Source organism: Mangifera indica, chromosome 17 (assembly GCF_011075055.1).
Source record: "Mangifera indica cultivar Alphonso chromosome 17, CATAS_Mindica_2.1, whole genome shotgun sequence".
Lineage (NCBI taxonomy): Eukaryota > Viridiplantae > Streptophyta > Magnoliopsida > Sapindales > Anacardiaceae > Mangifera > Mangifera indica.
The window spans coordinates 2020650-2042311 of record NC_058153.1 but is presented as its reverse complement, the minus strand read 5'-3'; the positions used below and the strand labels follow the sequence as shown (position 1 = coordinate 2042311).

General features: G+C 30.5%; 1 protein-coding gene and 1 pseudogene across 2 annotated transcripts; one reads left to right on the top strand and one right to left on the bottom strand.

Annotated features, from left to right (window-relative positions):
* Positions 1-3331: 3331 nt before the first annotated feature.
* On the bottom strand, positions 3332-8359 carry LOC123200858 (annotated as a pseudogene).
* Positions 8360-20148: 11789 nt separating this feature from the next.
* Positions 20149-21630, top strand: LOC123200446 (transcription factor MYB82-like). 2 transcript variants are annotated; one of them, XM_044615644.1, is made up of 3 exons: positions 20159-20533; positions 20632-20761; positions 20843-21298. In XM_044615644.1, the coding sequence occupies exons 1-3, from the start codon at positions 20407-20409 to the stop codon at positions 21273-21275; spliced, it is 690 nt and encodes a 229-aa protein (XP_044471579.1). In that variant the 5' UTR covers positions 20159-20406; the 3' UTR covers positions 21276-21298. The 2 variants fall into 2 exon arrangements, with proteins under 2 accessions (XP_044471577.1, XP_044471579.1); XM_044615642.1 differs by having other exon boundaries at positions 20149-20533; positions 20632-21630.
* The last annotated feature ends 32 nt before the right edge of the window (positions 21631-21662 follow it).

Below are 21662 nucleotides of genomic sequence, written 5' to 3'. Positions count from 1 at the left end.
TAACTATTTTATTTTTTAAAATTATTATATCACCTAAATTTACAAAAATTTAAAAAACCTTCGATATTTTATTGCAAAAATATATACACATTCCTATCTCCCTTTTCTCCAGCATCTCATCTAACATTGACCTTTTATCCACCTATTTCCACCATTTATATTTTCCCCTCTTCGTCATTACGAATTTTAAACTCCACAATCTTTTTTCTATCACAATATAAGTTGTTATCAACTGTTTCTCTTGATCAAGTTGTTGATGACTCAAAATGAAAGAGTCATCGATGACAACTCATAACATGTTGGGAAAAAGAGTGGTAAGGGTCAAAGCTCGTGACGATGGTGGAGAAGTGATATTAATAGCTAGCGTTTTCAATAAATTGTAAGGATCAATTTACAAGTTTTCAAACTTGTAAAAATGGCAAAATTGCCATGTTTCAAATGTGTTGGTGAGATTTATAAAAAATTATTTTTAATATTTTTTCAAATTTTTTAGATTATAAAATTATTATCTTACTCTCACAACATTAATTTCTTTTTAAACAAAGTTTAGTTTTAGATTAAAAAAATGTTATTTATTCTATTAATGAATGAAAAAATGTTTCTATAACAAGGAGGAAAATGTAATTTATTCTCTTAAATAATTTTTTTAAATCATTTATTAAAAATAATTTGTATTTATTATTTAGATAGTATTTATAGGGATTTGTTATTATTAATTAATTAAGAAATATTATGTATATATAATTCTTTATATAACTTAGATATTTAGGTTATGTATTATTATATGATCGGATATTATTTTATTTTTAATTCAAAATCATTCAATCACATAATAACATTTGTATATGTGTCTAGATTATATATTAAAAGTGTATATATATAATTTTATTAGTATACATATACATTTTTATACATAAATTATATATTATTATATGATTTGATCATCTTGAATTAAAAATAAAAAACACTTAATTTTAATATGATATATTATTTATATAATTAAATTATATTCAAAAAAATATAAATACATAATATTGTTTTTTGAGAAAAACACATTTGTTTTGTCTCTAAAATGTGTTACAGACAAATAATGTCATAAATATTTTATTTTATTTCTTAGAAAATTACATAATTTTAACTGATTAAAAAATTTATTTATTTTAATTTCTTCGTCAGGCAAACATTTTAATGCAAAGAAGGAGAATTCAGACAAGACTTTACATGTTTACGACTGAAAAAGGTCGTATTAGTCAATTCAAAGTTTGGCCTAACTGACACGCACATCACATGCGTCGCGAGTACAACTTTTACATACATGCGGCGAGTGGAAAAAGATTCTTATTGGTAGGCGTGTAACAGACGTAAGAGGTTTATTAAACGGATAAATTAGAAAAAGAAAAAAAAATAAAGGTCTTTATCGTCTCTCAATTTCTCATATCATATCATTATATACGATAAAAATCTCGTACATCCTTTTTCTCGTTTTTCAGACGTCAGTTCGCAGTCACGCAAGACAAATTAAACGGTTCCCATCTTCTACGTACGTGGAAAAGATGGTATGATCACATGCGCACACCTCACTGTAAAAACAGTGGACTTTAGTCTTGACTTTCAACGGATTTGTAGGGTTCAGGAGCTGCCACGTGGAGGATACTAGCGCATTCGAAAGTTCGAAGGAATTTGGCAGAGGTCATCCCTCAATTGGCATGAAATTAATAGTTTTTAAGCATGGACAAATATGTTAAAATATTAAAAAATATTATGAATATTTTTTCAAATATATAAATATAATATAATTAAATATTATTTTATTTTTAATTTAAAATAATTTTATTATATAATAATATATATTTATATATTTAAAATAATTATACAAAATTTTATTATAAAATTTATTTGAAAAAAAATAAATTATTCAAAATTGAAATCTTTTTATTAAAATTACAAAATTTTTGATAGCACTCAATATACATATCAAATTATCAATATACCTCTTACTATATTAAAATTTAATCAAACTCTTAAAAAAATTAAAACTCTAATTAATTTTAAAATCTTATGTTTTAATTATTTTTTTGAAGTGTAATTATCATTTCTAAAACTATTACGGAACGTATTGAAAATTTAAAATTTTCAAAAACACCATAGCATTTTTTAAATTTCCAAATACTCTTCTAAAATTTGTATTAATACACATAACATTTTTAAAATTATAGTTTACACCCAAAGCTTATTATAAGGAGAAGTCGAAAAAATAAAAAGAAAAGATATACATATAATAAGAGAAAAAAGAGAAAATAAAAAAGTTATATAAAATGACTTTTTTTTTAACATTATCACTAAACATAATTTATCAAGAAAAGTGGAAGTCAATGACGGTTAAAAATCTAACTTTTTAAAATTTAAAAAACGAGAATTTATTATTTCAAACTTTAAGCGGAAAATAGCCATTTTATCTATTATTTACGTAAAAAGTAAGTATTGGTTAAATCTTTCTTTTTTTTCAATATGAAAAATCATTAGGTACCATTATAACATTACCAAAAAAATGGTTTTCAATATATCAACATTGTACATCTTTTGCATGTCAAGTCACTGTTGGGAATATTATGTTATGGGAACATAGACTAGGAAATTGCTTATTATTTTTTAAGTAATTCAAATCAAAGTTTTATAAATATAATAAAAATTTAAATTTAAAATTTATTTTTGAAAATTTTAATATTTTATCAGTTTTGTTAAACTCTGATATGATATAATAATATTATTGTTGTTGGCTACTAAATATGTCATTATTTGTCATTAATTAACTAATTTCTCCACCATCAACAATTTGGACTATGTAATTGCACCATAACGGTAAACATTATTAAATATAAACATTTTCATCCATATAAACTAAACATTTATTTTATTAAGATAAATATAAACATTTTTAAGTGTAAAAATTTTTTTAGGTATCAATTATTAAAAACATTAAAATCAATTTATTATAAAAAAATTATATAATTTGATAGATCAGTTCACAAAAATATATAGTTCAATCTATCAAAGACCAAGAAGGCAAAACCTAAAGGGTTTTTGGTCATATCATAGACCCTTTAATTCTAACAAGTCAACCCAACACAGCCTACTATTATCTTTTTGAAGTTTGATGTTCTAACCAAATTCGAATTCAATTTCTCTCAAATCGAATTGAGCTTGAGTCAAACTCTTTCAAATCAAACTAAACTTAAACAAGTTTAAACTCGAGCTCCAATCCACCCCTAGTAACATTTGCCTATGGAAATTGAAACTCTTTTGCCAATTGCTTAAATACGTAGAAACAGAACTAAAAGAGTGAAGGATACATGACTACACTTTGTATAACATACAAATAATCTTTACAAATCTCTAGACGCTGGAGAGGATATGTGCATTTGCGTAAACAGCCCCCAGGAACAAGAAACCTAAAGTTACCTGCGTTCTCTATCAAATATAAGGTGAACAGCTGAGGCAGAACAGGGTATAGAGTCCATCTTCTTAATCTTGGAAGGTGTACTGTTCAAGAAGCATATAAAAATGATCATCTCCACTACAAATGATTTTGTGTGTTCGGGAAGGATCTAAAAACTCCCTCCGCCTTAACCCAATTTGCATGACTATAAGCAGTCATTTTGAACACATATTCCTGAAGTTCACGAAAGCGAAAGCTACAATGCCAGCCTGCAGCAGAAAATGTGAGATCTGTTGGCACCCCATCACAGCACTGCAGTAGTCTCTTAGTGTGCCGGCTTGGGATCTCATCTCCATCTGACATTATGAGTAGGTCATCATTAGATATCCCTGCTAAAAAAGCAACCATTCATAGCCCTACGCTGCTCTGCTTCAAGAACAAATGGATCTTCATATGACCCACGAGATGCAGTTCAACCCGGATATACATCATGGACAATCTTCTCAGCAAACACAAACCCGGTTGGTTTAAGGAGAAGTAGAGAAGTTTCGGAATTCCTGAAAAAGTAGCGTTGGATTCAACGATCACAAATTTTGTAACAACGGGATCCAGCTCATGCCACCTGATCTCAAGATTGTCTACCTCATGACTATGTTGAGATTGATCACTCGCAGAAAAAGAAATCATTTTACTACGTACTACTGCAACTACTATATCTTTCTGTATAATATATTTGTTCTCCAATCAAAGTTCATGAAGGCACAATGAGTAACAGGAGAAATACAATGTGTTATAGACTTGCATTAGAAAAATATGTAAGGTAGGGAAGGATAAAGAAAAAAAGCGCTGCCATAAGTATTTTTGGTGACACTATGAAAAATGAGCCCTCTGCTCTACTAATTTGAGCAGTCTATCACACAGTGTGGAGCAAAAATTTGATTCTCGGTATCGTGCCTTTAGATAAACTTTTGTTGAAGGTTCAGGCTGATGCATCACCTTTGCCACTGGCATTGCACACAGAAAAATTATCCAGCCAAAAAAATTTGAAAAAAGTTTAACCTAAGTGCAATTTTGCATAAACAAGACAATCAATTCATGGCATACAGATCATTTGCCTGTAATTCCTTCAATATACTACTAGCTTACAACAACATCATAATAACCACTGCCAAGAAAATTGCTCCGCACAATCAAATTTAGCCCGGTTCACTACTTGCAGCAAAAATTTTGGTCATTCCAACGGGAAACAATTGAACCAAGAACAATTTATTTAGCCCTGTTTTCTTAAACATCAAATTCTTAATTTATCCTCATTCTAAAGGTAAATTAGTGATCAAGAAAGTAGGCTGCATAACCAGGTCAATGTGCCATAAAAATGAAAATAGTTTTTGCTTTACCAAAACTAAATCATGTTCCAGAAAATTGGCAAGATAGTTGATGTGCAGATGTAGAAACGCATGAAGATAGCAAGTTATGTCTTTAACTAGAGATTGTCACTGCTGTTGTTACCCAGTTTAACATGAAAACATTGAATTTAAACAAACAAACTTGATATAATTGTGATAGGTACCTCTTCAGGAGATTAATTTCGACCTCCCTTCCAACAGAACTGCACACCTTTAACCTTCATGAACTGTTTCCTCAGCCGAATAACCTGCAGAAAGCTCACTCACCAACACAATAGAAAGCCACCAATAGTCCATGCAAATGAAATAGGATAATTCTGAATTTATTTATGGATTATCAATGACAGTTCCCTTTTCACTGCTATTCCCGGAATATAAAACTCTCTACCCACCAATACGGAAAAAACCAGCTATTCGAGAAGCTGGCACCTCCCCTTCTTCCCCTTAAACTCTTTTTTTCTCCTTCCCCTTCTTAATTCCCTTCCCTTTTTATACCTCCTCTTTCCATTCTGTTATCCTTTCCAAACTATCCTTTTCTTCCCTTTTCTTTTCCTCATATATACTTTGATGGATCTAACATTGCTACTCAAACCTGCATATCAATCTGGACAATGAGTTTAAAAGGGAGGCTGACACAATCTTAAAGTGCAATAAGGTTTAGACAGTAAAAACATCTGATAGAATGAACTAACAAACCCTGAATTGACTGTACGTCTTATTACGGATTAATTCCCAATAAAATAGGACCCTTTATCTTTCTAACAGAAACATAGCTCTATCTATTAACCAAATAAACAAGCCATTTATTTTCAACATTCACATTGAACAACGGTTCCCCTTTAAAGCAACTCCAAAAATAAATATGCAACAACTATAATGGATTCAAATTGGAATAAACTTTCAGAAAAATGAAACTTAAACCCTGAAAACGATCAATGAGAAAGAATGTATTAACTGAAATATGATAAACATGGTTCAGATTCAGCATACCTGACGAGATTCATTTAACTATTTGTAATAACGTCCTTAAAAAAAGGATAAAAATAATACAAAATGATGGTGAGACTGCCTTTTAGCGGGACTGAGAACTTGAAAGCATTCCTGTCATATTATTATAAATTTATGACTCAGTCATATAGATGCAGGGTAATAATCTGAAAATATTTCATGAGAGTTGCAGATAAAATGAAATAGAGAATGACTCTATAGAAAACACAAAAAATAAAACAGTGATTTATGAAGTATCATTAGTCTCTTTTAGAATGTGCCAGAGAGAACAATAACAGAGAAAGTTTTTGCTTTTAGTAATCAAGTGAGTCTAAAAAATTATGATAAGGTTTTTTGGCAGAGAATTTCATATGTTCTTAGAGATTGAAAAAGGATAGGATCTCTTGCCCTTCCCTTCCTCATAGTTTTTGTATCCAAATGGTGAGGACATTGTCAACATAGAGGGATAGGTGGAGTCTGGATGCTTTGTTAAGTATGTATGTCAATCAGATTTGAGTGATTCGTGTACAACCAAGCTCAGTATACATTAGAGATTGTTGGGTATGATAGCACCACTTTACAATTAATATAATGTATGTTGTCAAATTCACTCAATCACGTCACATTTAATGTGTCATCAAAATACTATAACCACTTTGTATTAAATTTGATGAAGTCTGTACGATTAATATTATGATGATTATACCCAGACCATTTGAATGTCATAATTGGTGGTGGACACATTGTCATGATTGAACAACTTAAATCACTTCTCACTCGATAAAGATTTACACTACCCACAGCTCTAAGGTAGGAATATAAACATTTGAACAATGCAATAATATATGTCTAGATGGAGTGAGTTATTTACACACTCTTAGTGTAAGTTATTCATATGTTTTTGATGATATGTCAGGTTGTTGGGAGGCTAGGCATGCACCAGATATCTGCAACTTGGTATATAGACGCTGATTGTTGCACAATTCTCAAGGGGTAAGCCTATCCACACAACTAACCGTCCCCAATTTTTGGAGTTGGAAGGGAACATCAAAAGAAAAATGCTCTACATTAATAAACATTTTTAGAAAGGCCCCATTTAATGTGGGTAGGGGAACAGAGACCAAGCATAGAACTAGAAAGGCCCAAGCCACAAAATCCTACCATTTATAGGCCACAGTCAAGCCCAATGAGAAGAGTGCCAATTTAGTTGCTTTCTGCAAAGCTACAACTTTTATGATTTTTTCCCAGTGGTCAGACAATCTGTCACCGCTTCTCAATCCTCAATCTGAACAATTTTCTAAGCAAATTATGATGTGGGAGTCATGTTTTCTTCATGAAGTTAAAAGATAATCCAAAAGTTACAGACTGATGAGCCAATGCGTAGGTTCTACATAAACTATAAATCACAGAGTCATCTAAAGCTTAGAAAACCCAGATGGGTCCATTGACTGTTGAAATAAAAGTACGTAACTACTGCATGACAAATCTGCCTTGAAGATCCTCAAATAAATTATCAATCACTCGTTGATCTTCAACAGCTTGAGGCGTTGCACTGTGCGAATGAAAGTTCTGTAAAGCAAGAAATTGCCATAAATTGAATCTGAAATTTGATTACAGAAACCGATTCATTTGACATAAAGAGAATTACCCCCAAGGTACATCTTGAGCAATCAGCCAATCTCCTTCCTTATCTTGGTATGTGAGTTTATAATCGTTGGAATCCTCATGCCGCCCTGTTATCAAGTAACCGAGAAAATATGCAACTTCTTATAAACTGAGTTTGAAGATATTAAAGAAATGGAGGAAATAAGATTTTAGTATAGAGACTTACAGATGCAAAACATGCTGATCAAGGTGGGTGTAAGAGTTTCAAAAGAATCATGGAGGCTTAAGTCAACTTTCCTGGCAATGGCCATTCCCTCCATATTCACTTTCACGTACATGGAGTTAGAATCTGCTTGTCCCCCGCCACGGCCAAAGCCAATATTTCTCACAGCCTGATTGTTCTTGGGCTCGGCTCGGATTCCCTGATCTTGGTGACACACTTTCTTTCTCCAGGACTTAATGGGTGGCCACCCCATTACAGCATCTTCATCAACCGTCCTGATGAATCAATTTATTAAAACATAGTTAATCTTCTAACTACAAAACCAAAGAGAGAGAGATTATACTTGTCACTGTCAAAAGAAGAACTGTTTTCAAGGTCTTTGGGATCAGGGTCATCTTCCTCGTTGGGCTGGTTGTTCCAGTGCAATAGAGGCAGTGTTCGTGGCATCTTTTTGCCGTTTTCAAAAGCCTCCTCAAAGCTCCGTTTCTTATAGTTGCTGCAAATATCATTAGCCAAACCAAAGCCCATATTTAGGTCGAAACCCTTAGTGCTTGGAAGAGCGAGACCCAGTTGAAGCTCCATGTGTATCATACATCCAAACAACAACAATCAAGCAAAGTTGGTATTAAAGAGAGAAGATTAGAGATTTGGGGTTTAAGTGATTTGGGTTTGTTGTTAAATTGGGAGTGTAAGTAGAAGTCTTTGTAGGCATGTTGTGAAAAGGGAGAAAGAGGAGACACAGTGCAGGCTGGAGTTAACATAATGGTAAGAGGGTCCGTGTCATTGCCCCACTTTTGGCCGACCCAACTACCCCTTATTGTTTTCTGTTTCCAACACAAACCTATCCACGCGCACCAAAGCCGGAATTTTTGAGCCTTCTATGTCTATTTCATGTAGAAAAAATTTACTAATTGCTGGTCTTGAAAGTAACTGAACAAAACATTTTAAAAAAGACATAGACAAAAGCCATGTTTCTTTTACACTTGGTTCAGACGTAAGTTAAAAGCTAAAACTAGTCTATTCATTGGTGTGAATCCCCTAGTTGTATGGCTGTGAGGTCGTTGAAGGGACGCCCTTTTGAGTGAAGTTTCTTGTCATCCAAAAAAAAAAATTAATTTCTTTTTTAGAGTTAAGACTCTAAAAATTAATCCCTTAAATTTGTTTAATTTGATTCTAATTTATTTAGTATAAATATAAACTAAATTTAAGAAAAAAATTGATTTATTTTTTAAATTAAATTAAATTTGAGATAGGAAGTATTCAATTTTATTCATTTTGAATTCATAATTTGAGTTTTGATTTAAATTCATAATTTAAATTTATAACTTATTTATAAAATATCGTTTTATTAATAAATTATAAATATGAATTAAAAATTTAAATAATAGATTTAAATTAAATTCTAATTAAAATTAAATTGATTTTTTTAATTAAAGCCATTATTAATTTTAATTTAACAATTTGAAGACAGTTAAACTGGATTGGTTGGTTTTCTGACACTTCTACCCTTTTAGGTGGACCCTTAGAGATTGAAAGCAGGGTTAGGAAAACTGAGAAGTGAGTCAAATTAATGATGGGTATGTGGGTTCACATTTCACAATGCACAGGAGGCAGAGCCACTTGAAGGTCTTTGAAATAGACAGGCACGGCTAAGTTTGGCCAGAAAACGTGTCAACATCATAACGTAATCATCTTAATCAATTATAATCATACGATAGTGAAATTACTGTGCCCTTGTTATTATTATAGTGATGAAAGGACACGATTCCTCTACTTTTTGTCTTGTTTTAGTTTGAGACGGGAGAAATATTAGCCTAGACAACAAATTATGTCTCTCTGTCTTGTGTCTTATCCATTAACAAGATACTATTAATTATAAGAGTAAATAATAAAATTAAGAAATAAATATATAATTATATAATTTTAAAATAAAAATAAAATAATATTTAATTAGATATATATATATATATGAGTATGTATTAATTTGTATATATAACATAAATATATATAGTACATCTCTAAGAATAAATTACATTTTCCACCCAAGGTTTGGTTTGAAAAATTTTTCAATCTTAATTAGTATAAATAACACTTCACATCCAAAATTGAATTCTTTAAATAAAAACATGTTAAAAATATATAATTATCTTTTTGTATCTATTATTTTATTTTTTAATATTATCATATAATATAAATCAATAAAAAAATAAAAATACTTTTTAAATAGCAAGACCTATAAGTACCGCTTTTTTTCTTTTTTTTCACACTAATCCTCTTTTTTTTCTATTTTTGATTTTATTTTCGGAATGACAATAAATAATATTAGTAATTGTATTAATAGAGGTGTAGATTGAAAGTGTCAATAACATATAATTGTATGTGTTAAAGTAAACAATCATTTTTTAACATGTTAGGGGTGTAAATGAAAATTTAGGTTTTTTTGAAAATTCAAAAATGTTGAAGGTTTTTTAACTTTCAAAATTTTAATATATCTCTAGTAGTTTCAAAAATAATAATTACACTTGAAAAGTTAACTTAAATGCAATGAATTAGGGGTCGGAATAAATTTTAAAATATATTATGTGAATATGATAATTTCAAGGTTTTTTGGGAAATTTAAAAATGTTCAAATATGTTTTTGAAATTCTTAAATAATTTTAGTTATAAAAATTATATTATAAATTATTAAAATAATAATATATTTCCAAAATATGTGAAAATAAAAAGCATTATTTATACTTGGTATAAATAGAAAACAGTACTTTTAGTGCACATTTTGTGTTTAAAAAATGTAATTTACCTTTAAAATCAATGTCATATCACTATAATAATATCTTTTCATTTTAATAAAAGTGTAATATTATATATATTTATTTTTATATATTATTATATAATTAAATATTATTTTATTTTTAATTTAAAATTATTTAATTTATATATATATATATATATATATATATATATATATATATATACACTTAAAAAAAAATCGTTAAGGCACAATGTAAGCAGCATGATCGTGCCTTGCCCCCCTCAACACGCAACGCAGAGGCTGGCAGGCACCAGACCAGCCACTCCCGTGTCACGTGATGCAGAGGCAAGGCCAGGAGACAGTTGGGCCATATAACGCGCACACGGCAGTACAGAGCAGCGCCACCAACCCACATTCGAACGTCTCGTGCAGTCAAGGAGAAAGTCTCCACCACAAGCACTGAGATTCATTGAACTGGACCGCGGCTTTAAATTTCTTTATTGAAGTTTGCAGATTCAACCACCATTTAATTTCTTATATGCTGATTGGCCTCAACTTCATAATGATGGATTTGGTTGTTGGAATTGGAGGCAGAGGCAATCACCAAAAGGCCAAAAAACTATTTCCCGTCCAAAGTTTTTCTGGTTTAAATTTTAAAAAATTAAACTTTTATTCTTTATTTTTTTATTAATAAATTTTATTAAATGAAAAGGTAAAAATACATAATTTTTTTTATTCTTTTTATTTTATGTTTTCTCTTTATCCTTCTTATTTTTTCTTTTTCCTTATTTATCTATTTTTCATTTTCAAAATTATGAAAAAAATTATAAATTTTAAAAATATTATGGTGTTAATATAATTTTAAGGGTTTTTGAAAATTAAAAAAGGTTTGAAATATTTTTAAAATTTTAATATACCTCAAATTGTTTCAAATAATAACAATTATACCTTAAAAAGCTTATCAAAGCATAACATTTAAATTTAATTAGAGCTTTGATTTAAAAAAAAATTAAGTAATCAATTTTTTAATTAGTAAAAATATATTAATAATTTAATATTTATGCCAAATATTAATGATAATTTTAATAAAAATGTAAAAGTTTAAATGGAACATATTCCCTCAGGAAAACTAATGAGAGATAGGAATTTAGTTTATGAAATGGCCAAAACACTATTTTCCACCAAAATTTTAATGTAAAAACAATTACACACCTATTAAATTTCAAAATTTCAAACACCCACCTATGATATCATTAATTTTATGGTTTTAGTATGCAATCGTTGTTCTCTTTGCACATATATCTAGACAATGATAAAGACTTCGTCTTCGTTAAGACGAATCAAACAATTCTTCTTCTAGATAATGAATATTTTGTCACCTAGACGAAACTTTTGTTGTTAATAAAGTGCATTGATAAGGTGCTATAATCCATTGTCGATGGCGGAGGAAAAAAATGGCTTGACCAGAGTTAATTGTCAAAAAATAAAAGGAGGATTTTATAACTCTAGAGGGAGAAAGTAATTTTTTTTTAAAAACATAATTATAGAAGAAACTGTTAGTTTTATAAACTAAAAAGAAAAATAATATAAATTTGTAGAGTTGTAAAGTTTAATGATAAAATGACAATTTTACTTTTATCTCTATTCTAAAATTTTAACCATAATTAGTTTATAGATAAATATTTAAATTTTTATAAATATGTATTTATCTTTTCATTCATTTGTGAGTGAGAAATAATTCTTTGGCCTTATGAAATTTAAAAGATTAAAAATTGGCCAAAGGACTATTTCCCACCCAAGGTATGTTTTTTTTTCAAATTCTCCTTATTAACTTTAAAAATCTCGTTTACCCATCTATGAGCCGTTAAAATTAACTGAATCCATTAGTTATATCATTTTCCCTCCTAAACCCTAAAAACTAACAATTTTTTCCCAACCCAAGTTTTCAAAAACTGAATTTTCCCCCCAGGGTTTTCAAAACTTCAGATCCAATTTTTTCGATGACGACTAGCGATCTCCAAACACCTACTCTCTCTCTCCGACAACCTCTTCTTCCGACCGTACATCTTCCGATGCCATGTGGCAACATCATCGACGAAGATGACGCGTCTTCGTTAATGATGACGCGTAGGAGGAAAAAACATTGCACGGCCAAAAAGAGGAGACGCTAGGGAGAAAAAGACATCACTTCAAGATCATTGATCATTGTCGAAAAATTCAATTCGAAAGTTTGGAAACCCTGGGGGGGGGGGGGGATGTTGTTTTTGAAAACTTAGGTTGAAAGAAAATTGTTAGTTTTTAGGGTTTGGGGAGAAAAATTAAATTAAATTAAATTTAAGTTTATTTTTAATATTACAGATAAAATGATGATTTTACCTTTGAAATCGTTTTTTTTAACAACTCATGGGTAAATAAATAAGATTTTCAAAGTGAACGGGGGGCATTTGGAAAAAAACATACCTTGGGTGGGAAATAGTTCTTTAGCCTTAAAAATTTCCTGACTCTATCAAGCTGGTGGAAAATAGTCATTTGGCCTGTTACCAAAAATAAAAGTGAGGTGAATAGTAATGAGATTAGGGTCTTATTGTCGGGTTGATTTGGTTATAATTAGACATAAAAGAGCTTCGACACCACACGTGGGGGAGAGTTGGGGGGAACTGCGCAGTGTTGGGAAAGATTTAGGCGGTGCTTGCTTTGCTTAGTTAGGAAGGGGGGCTAGGGTTAATGATGGTGTTGGTGTTTCAGCAAATGAAGATTTGGGAGTGGAGTCCAGCTGCATCAGACAAATTAAAAAGAGGCTTTTTGTATCTTCTTGTGTTCAAACATTGCATTCATTTTGAATACCAGTGGACTCCACGGGAGAAGTAATTTCCAGCTCAACATTAGGCCCAGAGAAAAGAAATGAAGTTCAAAGTCAAGAAGGGGGAGATTATGACACAGTAAACACGGGAAATCCATGAAGTCTTCTTTACTCATTAATAAATTGGAATATGTTTGTGGAATCTCTCTCTCTCAAAAACCTAACAACCCATTTTGTGACTCAAATCTTAGAATTCCAGGTCTTCAAATATGGGGCTGACAAAAGCATTCAGAAGGACTTAAATAACAAATTCGTTTGATCCATAATCTCTGCACTGCCCTGCACTGCACTGCGCGGTGTTGGGAAAGACTTAGGCCGTGCTTGCTTTGTATGGTTGGGAAGGGGGCTAGGCTAAATGATGGTGTTGGTTTTTCAGCAAATGAAGTTTTAGGAGTAAAGTCCAGCTGCATCAGACGAATTAATAGAGGCTTTTGTAACTTCTTGTGTTCAAACATTGCACTTATTTTCAATCAGTGGACTCCATTGGAGAAGTAGCTTACAGCGCAACGAAGTTTTATATATAAAAAAATATAAATATAAATTTTATCTGATGATATATCAAAATTAAATTTTTAATTGATCTGGTTTAATGAATGTAAAGTAAGTCATTGAATCTTTAGTTTGTCTTACTTAATATGATTGATTCGATCTTAAAAATGACAATCCAAGCCAAACTGAGTTTCTTATTATATAAAAGAAAACATTAGGCCATTTTTTTCCCCCAGTTTTCTTAAACTATTATACGTATTTCAAAATTACCTATTTCTTCCATTTCTATACCTTGAAAGAAAATGGAAAATCAAATTTTTCTAAAAGAAAAACTAAAGTTGGCTTGGCTAATATTTCACATGAAGAATTGTTCTGTTGAAACTGTGTTTTGTAAAATGTTTTTCTCCTTGTAAATAGCTTATTTTGTTTTAGCTTCGACCATCCAAAAATAGTGAAACAACAATAAAATAGTTTAGTCTACCAATTGGGTCAACCATGCATGATGCCCGGTTTTTCGAGTTTTGAATCAAACATAATTTTGATCTCAGAACAAAAAAATTTGTCTATTAAGTTATTAAGGTTCAGAATCAGAAAATGTAGTGTTTGTTAATTTATGTTAATGTTATATTTAAATAATATTTTGTTAATTAATTTCACATTTAAAATAGAATAAATTTGAAATATGTTTAAACCCTAACATAAATTCCTTTCTTGAATAAATCTGAGTCAGATTCCTTAAAACATATCTGAATAAATCTGAACTAAACTTAAAACATATTTGAAACTCGATTCAATTTAATGAGCCAAGCCTAAACTGAAATTTTGAGACCCAAATCTCAAGTCCAATTTTTTTGGGTCTAGGTTTGAATAAATTAGACTCAATTGAGAGGCCTAAGAATAGCTTAATGATATTTTGGTTTTGGTAGCTTTTCTCATTCTAAAAGTCATGTGCTTGTAAAAATTGGGTTTTGAATTAGGCTCCTTCAATTGTATTCTTGAGGATGGGAGTAGAGACAAGCCCAAAGAAAAGAAATGAAGTCCCAAGTCCAGAAGGGGGAGACTATGACAAAGTAACATTCAGAGGACTTAAACATTAAAATTCATGGCCCGACAAGAAAATCTTATTTAACCACTATCGATGGCAATGTATTCAAATACGTAAAATAAAGTTTTACGTATTTACGTATTATTAGTAGTATTTAAATTGATTTTTTTTCTTTTTTATATAAAACATTTATCAAATTTGAGTCATAAACCCTAGGGTCTTCTGCAACTGTCTCCCATTAAACTTTTAAACTAAACAAACATCCCACTGTATTTGACCAAATGTTGGGGGAAATCATGAAACTATTTCAAAACCCAAGCCAGTGTAAGCCCCATCAGCACAAGGATTTCGGGCCAAGCCTACTTTCAAGAGGAGTAAATTGAATTGGGTTTTGTTTATTTTTTTTAAAGGTCGGAAGATTTATTCTCACTCGAAGCCCATTGTATTATTAAATTAATATTTATTAATTATTAAAAATTTAAATATTTATTTATAAAATATTACCATTAACAAAATTAGTTAATATTATTTATTTTTTTAATAAATTTAAAAAATAAATAATTTTTTTATAATTAAATTTTAAAATATTATTTTTCTTTTCTAAAGTTTTTTTTTTCTTTTTTTGGTACCATCACCAGTCGACTTCACTCTCTCCCTCCTCTTTTTCAATGCATCTCCTAATGAAGAATGTCTTCGTCATTAGACAAAGACCTTAAATTTCACATTAACTTTTCTTAGATTTTATCATTCTTTAATTGACCTCTATATTTTACTTTTATTCAATTTTGACTCTTTTATATTATATATTTGTATCTGTCATTAAATGTACTATCATATGATTGAATGCTATTTATCATTAATTCAAATTTATTTAATCACACAATTATATATTATCTAGATATTCAGTTGAGTACATAAAATTGGTCGAAGCTATAAGTTTTAGAAGCACCATTCATTAAGTTTTCTCTTCATGGACTAAAATTCAGGGAGGCAAGGCAAGGTGGGGGGCTCCGCCATTTCCTTTTTTTAACTTTAGAGCTGTGCTCAATTTCTACCACCTTCTTCCACAAGAAATTAGAAAAATATTAACAAATGGAATTTAATTTTATATATTAATCAACTGTCACGTTCCAATTAATTAAATAAATTATCCACTACATTCATCTCCACGGAAAGTACTTTAAAGCTAAATCTAAATATATGTTTTTGATTTATCAGTCGTGCAAGTTGCTGAGCCTTTTGTATGTTATTGAAGTGAGAGTTTTGGACCCTTTTGTGATCGAAACAGTAATTTTGAAGAAGATTTGACTGGCAATGGCATTCCAGTAAATATTTTATTATAGACAAAAATATAGTTTTCTTTTAATTAATACATCATTTTTCTTTCTGTCAAACAAAGTTCATACTGTTGAATTATGTTACATTATAGATAGTGCCAGAGCCAAACCAAACTAGCATAGGTTTAAAACCCGGTTTGATTGAATTTAATTTAGTTTGAATTCGAATCAAGTTTAAATTAAGAGGTTCTGTTTAGTTTGAAACTATGCTAAATCTAAACTAGAGAGAGTTTAATTCAGTTTAACTTATGAGTTAAATAGATAATTCAATTTAGTTCAAATTTGACTTGTGATTCAATTTGAATTATATTAAGTAATTATGAAATAACACTGTTTTGTCAATAAGTCACAAATTCGAATAATAACTTTGAGTTATAGAATTAAATTATAAATTCGAATTAAACTCGAACAAAATCTTTTTTATTCAAATTGAAGTTACACCACCCCTAATGTTGTCTTAATAAACTCAAATTAAAAGATATTCATATTCGATTCGATACATATCCACCTTTAATTATAAAAGCTCCAATCGACAAATGGGAAAGCAAGTCAATTTGGAATGATAGATTTGGGAAGTTTGTCATCCATAATGCTCATATTAATCATAATCATTGACTGAAAAATTAAAGAAAGGGAACAAAAAGGCAATTTTATCAAAAAGATAATTGCTTTGGAAAAGTAAAGAATAAAAATTATATTGTATTTCTTTTATTTATATATTAATTTCTAAATCATGTATAAGACAACAAATCACAATGACTAATACATATAAATAATTTACAATAGTAATTATATATTAAAAATATATTTTAACATCCCTTCGAATTCAAATGGGGAAAAAATTTACTAAATTTAGTTTGTAATATAAATTATAAAATCGTTCGAAAAGATTAGTGTTGATAAAAATATTTATAACGACCTGATTAATAAAAGCCACAGAAGTGAGATTAAAAGTGTTGTTGACAAAATAATAACAAGTAAAATAATAACCGGTCTCAATTTATTTAAGACATTTATAGAAAACATTATTATGGGTAATATTAATAGTACGTTGATTGTCACAATGGATATTTATAACATTGAACCATTGTGATCAAATAAGTTTAAAAGTAGTGTCGGTAAGTATTCTGTATTCAGGTTTTGTACACTCGACAGTGGAATGAAAGATTGAATGGCTGTCTTGATGAATAAACAGTGGCTGAGTTCATGTGATTTTGCCGGAGGAAAAGGAGAAACTTATGTGTCATAATGTGAAAGTGAAGGAATCGTAATCTAAAGTACTCCAACATGCCAGCCTAAAAGCCATTCATCATCTCTAATCACTGTTGCTAGATACCCTCCTAATGCCCACATTTCATATATATATATATATATATATATATATATACACACACACATACATTGATAGTTAGAGGAATCCCTTAATATCTCATGAGTTTTCAGAACCATCTAGTTAACGTCTCTATATTAGTTATCTTATGTGATTTTAAATAAAATATGTATCTAATCACGTGATAACACATATAAATATATCTATTTATGTACTCAAAATAAGTAGGTATAACATTACTCATCAAAATTTGATGCATAATAAAATTTTAAAGAAAAGTTAGAGATTGTGTGCATGCATATATATATATATATATAGAGAGAGAGAGAGAGAGAGAGAAGTGAAGGTGGGATCGACGTGATATTGAAAGCAGCTTTATTATATTCTTCTGTAAAAGGAAAGTATCTTGGAGCATGAAGATTGGTACTGCGGGATGAGTATGAATTGTAGTCCACAAAGGGTTTGTCATTTTCTTTGTCTATTTGGCTTGGTTTGGCTCATCTTATTCAGTCAATCGACATGAATGAATTGCTGGACAACTTTCCGTTGTTATTATGACTGAAAAAGGCAACTATTCTCTTACACGCGTACAAGAGAATCAAATGCAGCACAAATCCTTACAAACCCTACCCACCAAACCGCCATTACTGTTCATAACATGTTGTATCACAACCCTTTCCTTGAACATTCACTTTCTTACAATAAAACTAAACTAAATTACATGTTTTTAATACATAATCGAGTATACAGATAATACATTATCAAATAATTAAACGACTTTAATTAAGAATAAAGTAATAGCTAATCACAAAATGATGTATCATCTGTCTATTTAATTATATATTTAAAAGTAAGTATACATAATATTGCTCTTTGTATATATAGATATGTATCTTCCAAATTTCCAGTCACTTTTAACGTACTCTTCAAAATAGTTTCTTGTATTACACACACAACCTTGATGTATATAATATATGAGTAATAAAATTATGTATATTTAGTTTTGAATACTCAAATGGGTATTTAAATAATGTGTTATTATATGAATTAATGATTTTAAATTAAAAATAAAATAATATTCAATTATATGATGATATATTTATCTTGATATTTAATTAAATACTCAAAACTAATTATAGGTAATATTACTCTAGTATAAGATAAAAGATTATGCAGCTCCATCCATGACATGGGTAAAAGCTATTTTAGTAAAATTAGACTTGCTAATGGAAGTGTCTATGGCAATTAGCTTAAAGTTGATTAAACTTTGGAACATGAAAGTCACAACGGATATATAAATAATCAAATAAATTATTTTATATGTCATGAGAACTGGAAAAAATAATCTTAAAGGTTTGATGTGTGGCTACGTAGTCACAAGTGTTCAATCAACTAGCAGATAATATGGAATGGAAATGGCAGCAATACAAATCAAAGACCAATGATAGGAAGTATGATTGTGCTTTGATTTGTTTTCACCTGGGGTTCGGCAATGGCGGCCAAGCCATGGATGATGAAACTCAGACAAACTTCTGCAAAAGGAGAGAAATTATTGCAACCTGAAAAGCAAAATGCCTGAAATTATTATTAAATAAAATGACTGGTGGGGGATGATGAGGAGGGAAATGATACCGCGTATCTGAAAGCTTTGTTTTGTTATCTAACCAAGGGCCCTACCTGGGCCTTCAAGATGTACATATACAGAGAGAATATACATATATTAAAATTTATATAATTGTAAAAATTCAGATATAAGATATGCAGTGCAGGTAGATTGCTAAAAAGGCTGTGATAAGGATTTTAACAGTGTATGTAGCACTATTTTGAGGTAGAAAGTGCATGGTGGCTTTTGATTTTGATTTTATACCATTGCATGCATCTGTTTAGTCACGGTAAAGCCCAAACCGAAATAGGATAGAAATATATATATGTTTGCAGTAAGGTTGGATTTGAACTGAATTGAGTCAAAATCAAATTTGGTTTTATTTGAATAGAACCAAGTTCGAGTTCACTTAAAAAGAACTTAAGTTTGACTCATTTTAAAATAGTCAAGCTTGAGTTTAAACTCAAATCAAGTTTTAAGCGTGATTCGTTATTAAAATCATATTGTTTTAATGTATATTGATCAAAACGACGTCGTTTTAGATTAAATTTTTTAAGCTTACGAGCTTGACGAGTTTGAATACTCTAAAACTCATGTTTAAACTCAAAAATATTAAACTTTCAGGCTCAAGTTTGCTTAAGCTGAATTCATTTTGAGTTTGTTCGAGCCAAACTCGAGTTCAAACTTGAGCTTAAACAAGCTTGACTCGTATCCAACCTTAGTTTGCATTGCATGAATCTCTATTATTTGCAACTATTGTATTAACCTAAATTGTATACTAAAAGTGTATACACATATCATTATTCGCAATATATATATTATTGCACTGAGACAATTGGAAAGATTACAAATGTCAAGCAAAATACAGATAAAAACGTGACTCTCATGCAAAAGCAACTTGGACATCACTGCCAATTAACCATGGTGTAAGTGGATAGATTCCTGCGTGTGGAAAAAAGCTACGACTGATATGTGCCACGGTCCCCCCCATCCATCCATATATAAAGCCTGTGTCATGGACCCTCTCTCTTTCATGTCATGAATCTAGGAACTTGAGAATGGAGCGGAGTTGCTTGCTAGCTAGCTAGCTATGACATGCAGGTGGAACCCGGATTTTGCTTTGCTTTTACAGTGGGGTAAAGCTAAAGTTGAAGCAAAACAGGGCCCTCACGTCAATTATCCTTTTTACCAAATTAATGTTTTATACAAGTGCTACTCGTGCATGAGTAGTTCCTGCAATCCTACATTCATTTCTCTTTTCTATATAACCCACTCTCACGTAACTCCCTCTCCACATCAATTTTAAATTCTGAGTAACAGTCATACAACCTTAATGGAAAACAAACAAGTGAAGAAACAGCCTAAAAGAGGTTTGTGGAAACCAGAGGAGGACTTGCTTCTCAAAAATTATGTTGAGACTCATGGTGAGGGCAATTGGGCAGCTGTGTCTGAGAAATCAGGTACATCTATCTAGTATATTTCATATATAAATATATCTTCTCTGTAGAGATTCTTAGTTGTAATGATATACATGTCTAAGTTGTGTCTGTCTCTTAAGGATTGATGAGAGGAGGGAAGAGTTGCAGACTAAGATGGAAGAATTACTTGAGGCCAAACATAAAACATGGTGGGATGTCGAAAGAGGAAGAAGACCTCATCATCAGAATGCATAAACTAATTGGTAACAGGTTTGTACTTGGATCTGTTTATGAAGCACTAGATTTTATCATGGACATGGAGTTCATTTTTCATTATATTTTTTGTAATAGATGGTCCCTGATAGCGGGTCGACTTCCTGGTAGAACGGACAATGAAGTGAAGAACTACTGGAATACGCATTTGAACAAGAAATGCCGTCCCGGCAAAAGAAAAGGCATTGAGTTGGGCAGCCATCAGAGTGAGAGTGGCGACAATAACAATAACAACATCAAGAGGAAGAAACAGCCTCAACTGTGTGACTCTCAGCCCAAAGCTGTTGGCCAAAGAGTACCGAAAGAAAAAAGTAATAATATGACCGAGGACACAACCATAGGAAGCCTCAACTGCGAGACAGAACTATGTGGGGTGATACCTTCCAATAATGGAACTTTTGTCTTTGATGAAGAGCCTTTCATTACCTACTTGGATTCCCTTATTCTGTTTGAGTGCATCGGTACTGATGACACATTCCCACATTCACATATAGGAATGGGGATGCAATAATAATTGAGTGATATTACCTTATTAAATTTCCTATATATTTATAATAAATATTAATTTAAATATCAATAATGATATATTATTATATAATTGAATATTATTTTATCTTTAATATAAAATTATTCAATTATATAATAACATATTATTATTGATATCTAAATTGTAACTCATATCATGGACCTCCTTTTCAGATTTCCTAGGGTTCAAGCAGTAGTTGTGGCTTTTCTACATCACGGACGACACAGCTGAGGTTGAACTATGATATATTATTGTTAATCACATCTATTGTGAAGAAGGGGAGCTCATCCCACACCGACTAGTGACTAGACTTGTCAATCAATTTCTCTCTTTCTCTCTCTCTCTCTCTCTCTCTCTCTCTCTCTTAGATGT

Excerpts from the sequence above, each read along its gene's own strand:
- LOC123200446 (XM_044615642.1), top strand. The coding sequence starts at position 20,407 with ATGGAAAACAAACAAGTGAAGAAACAGCCTAAAAGAGGTTTGTGGAAA. Across the intron at positions 20,534-20,631 it reads AGCTGTGTCTGAGAAATCAG|GATTGATGAGAGGAGGGAAG; the intron begins GTACATCTATCT and ends CTGTCTCTTAAG.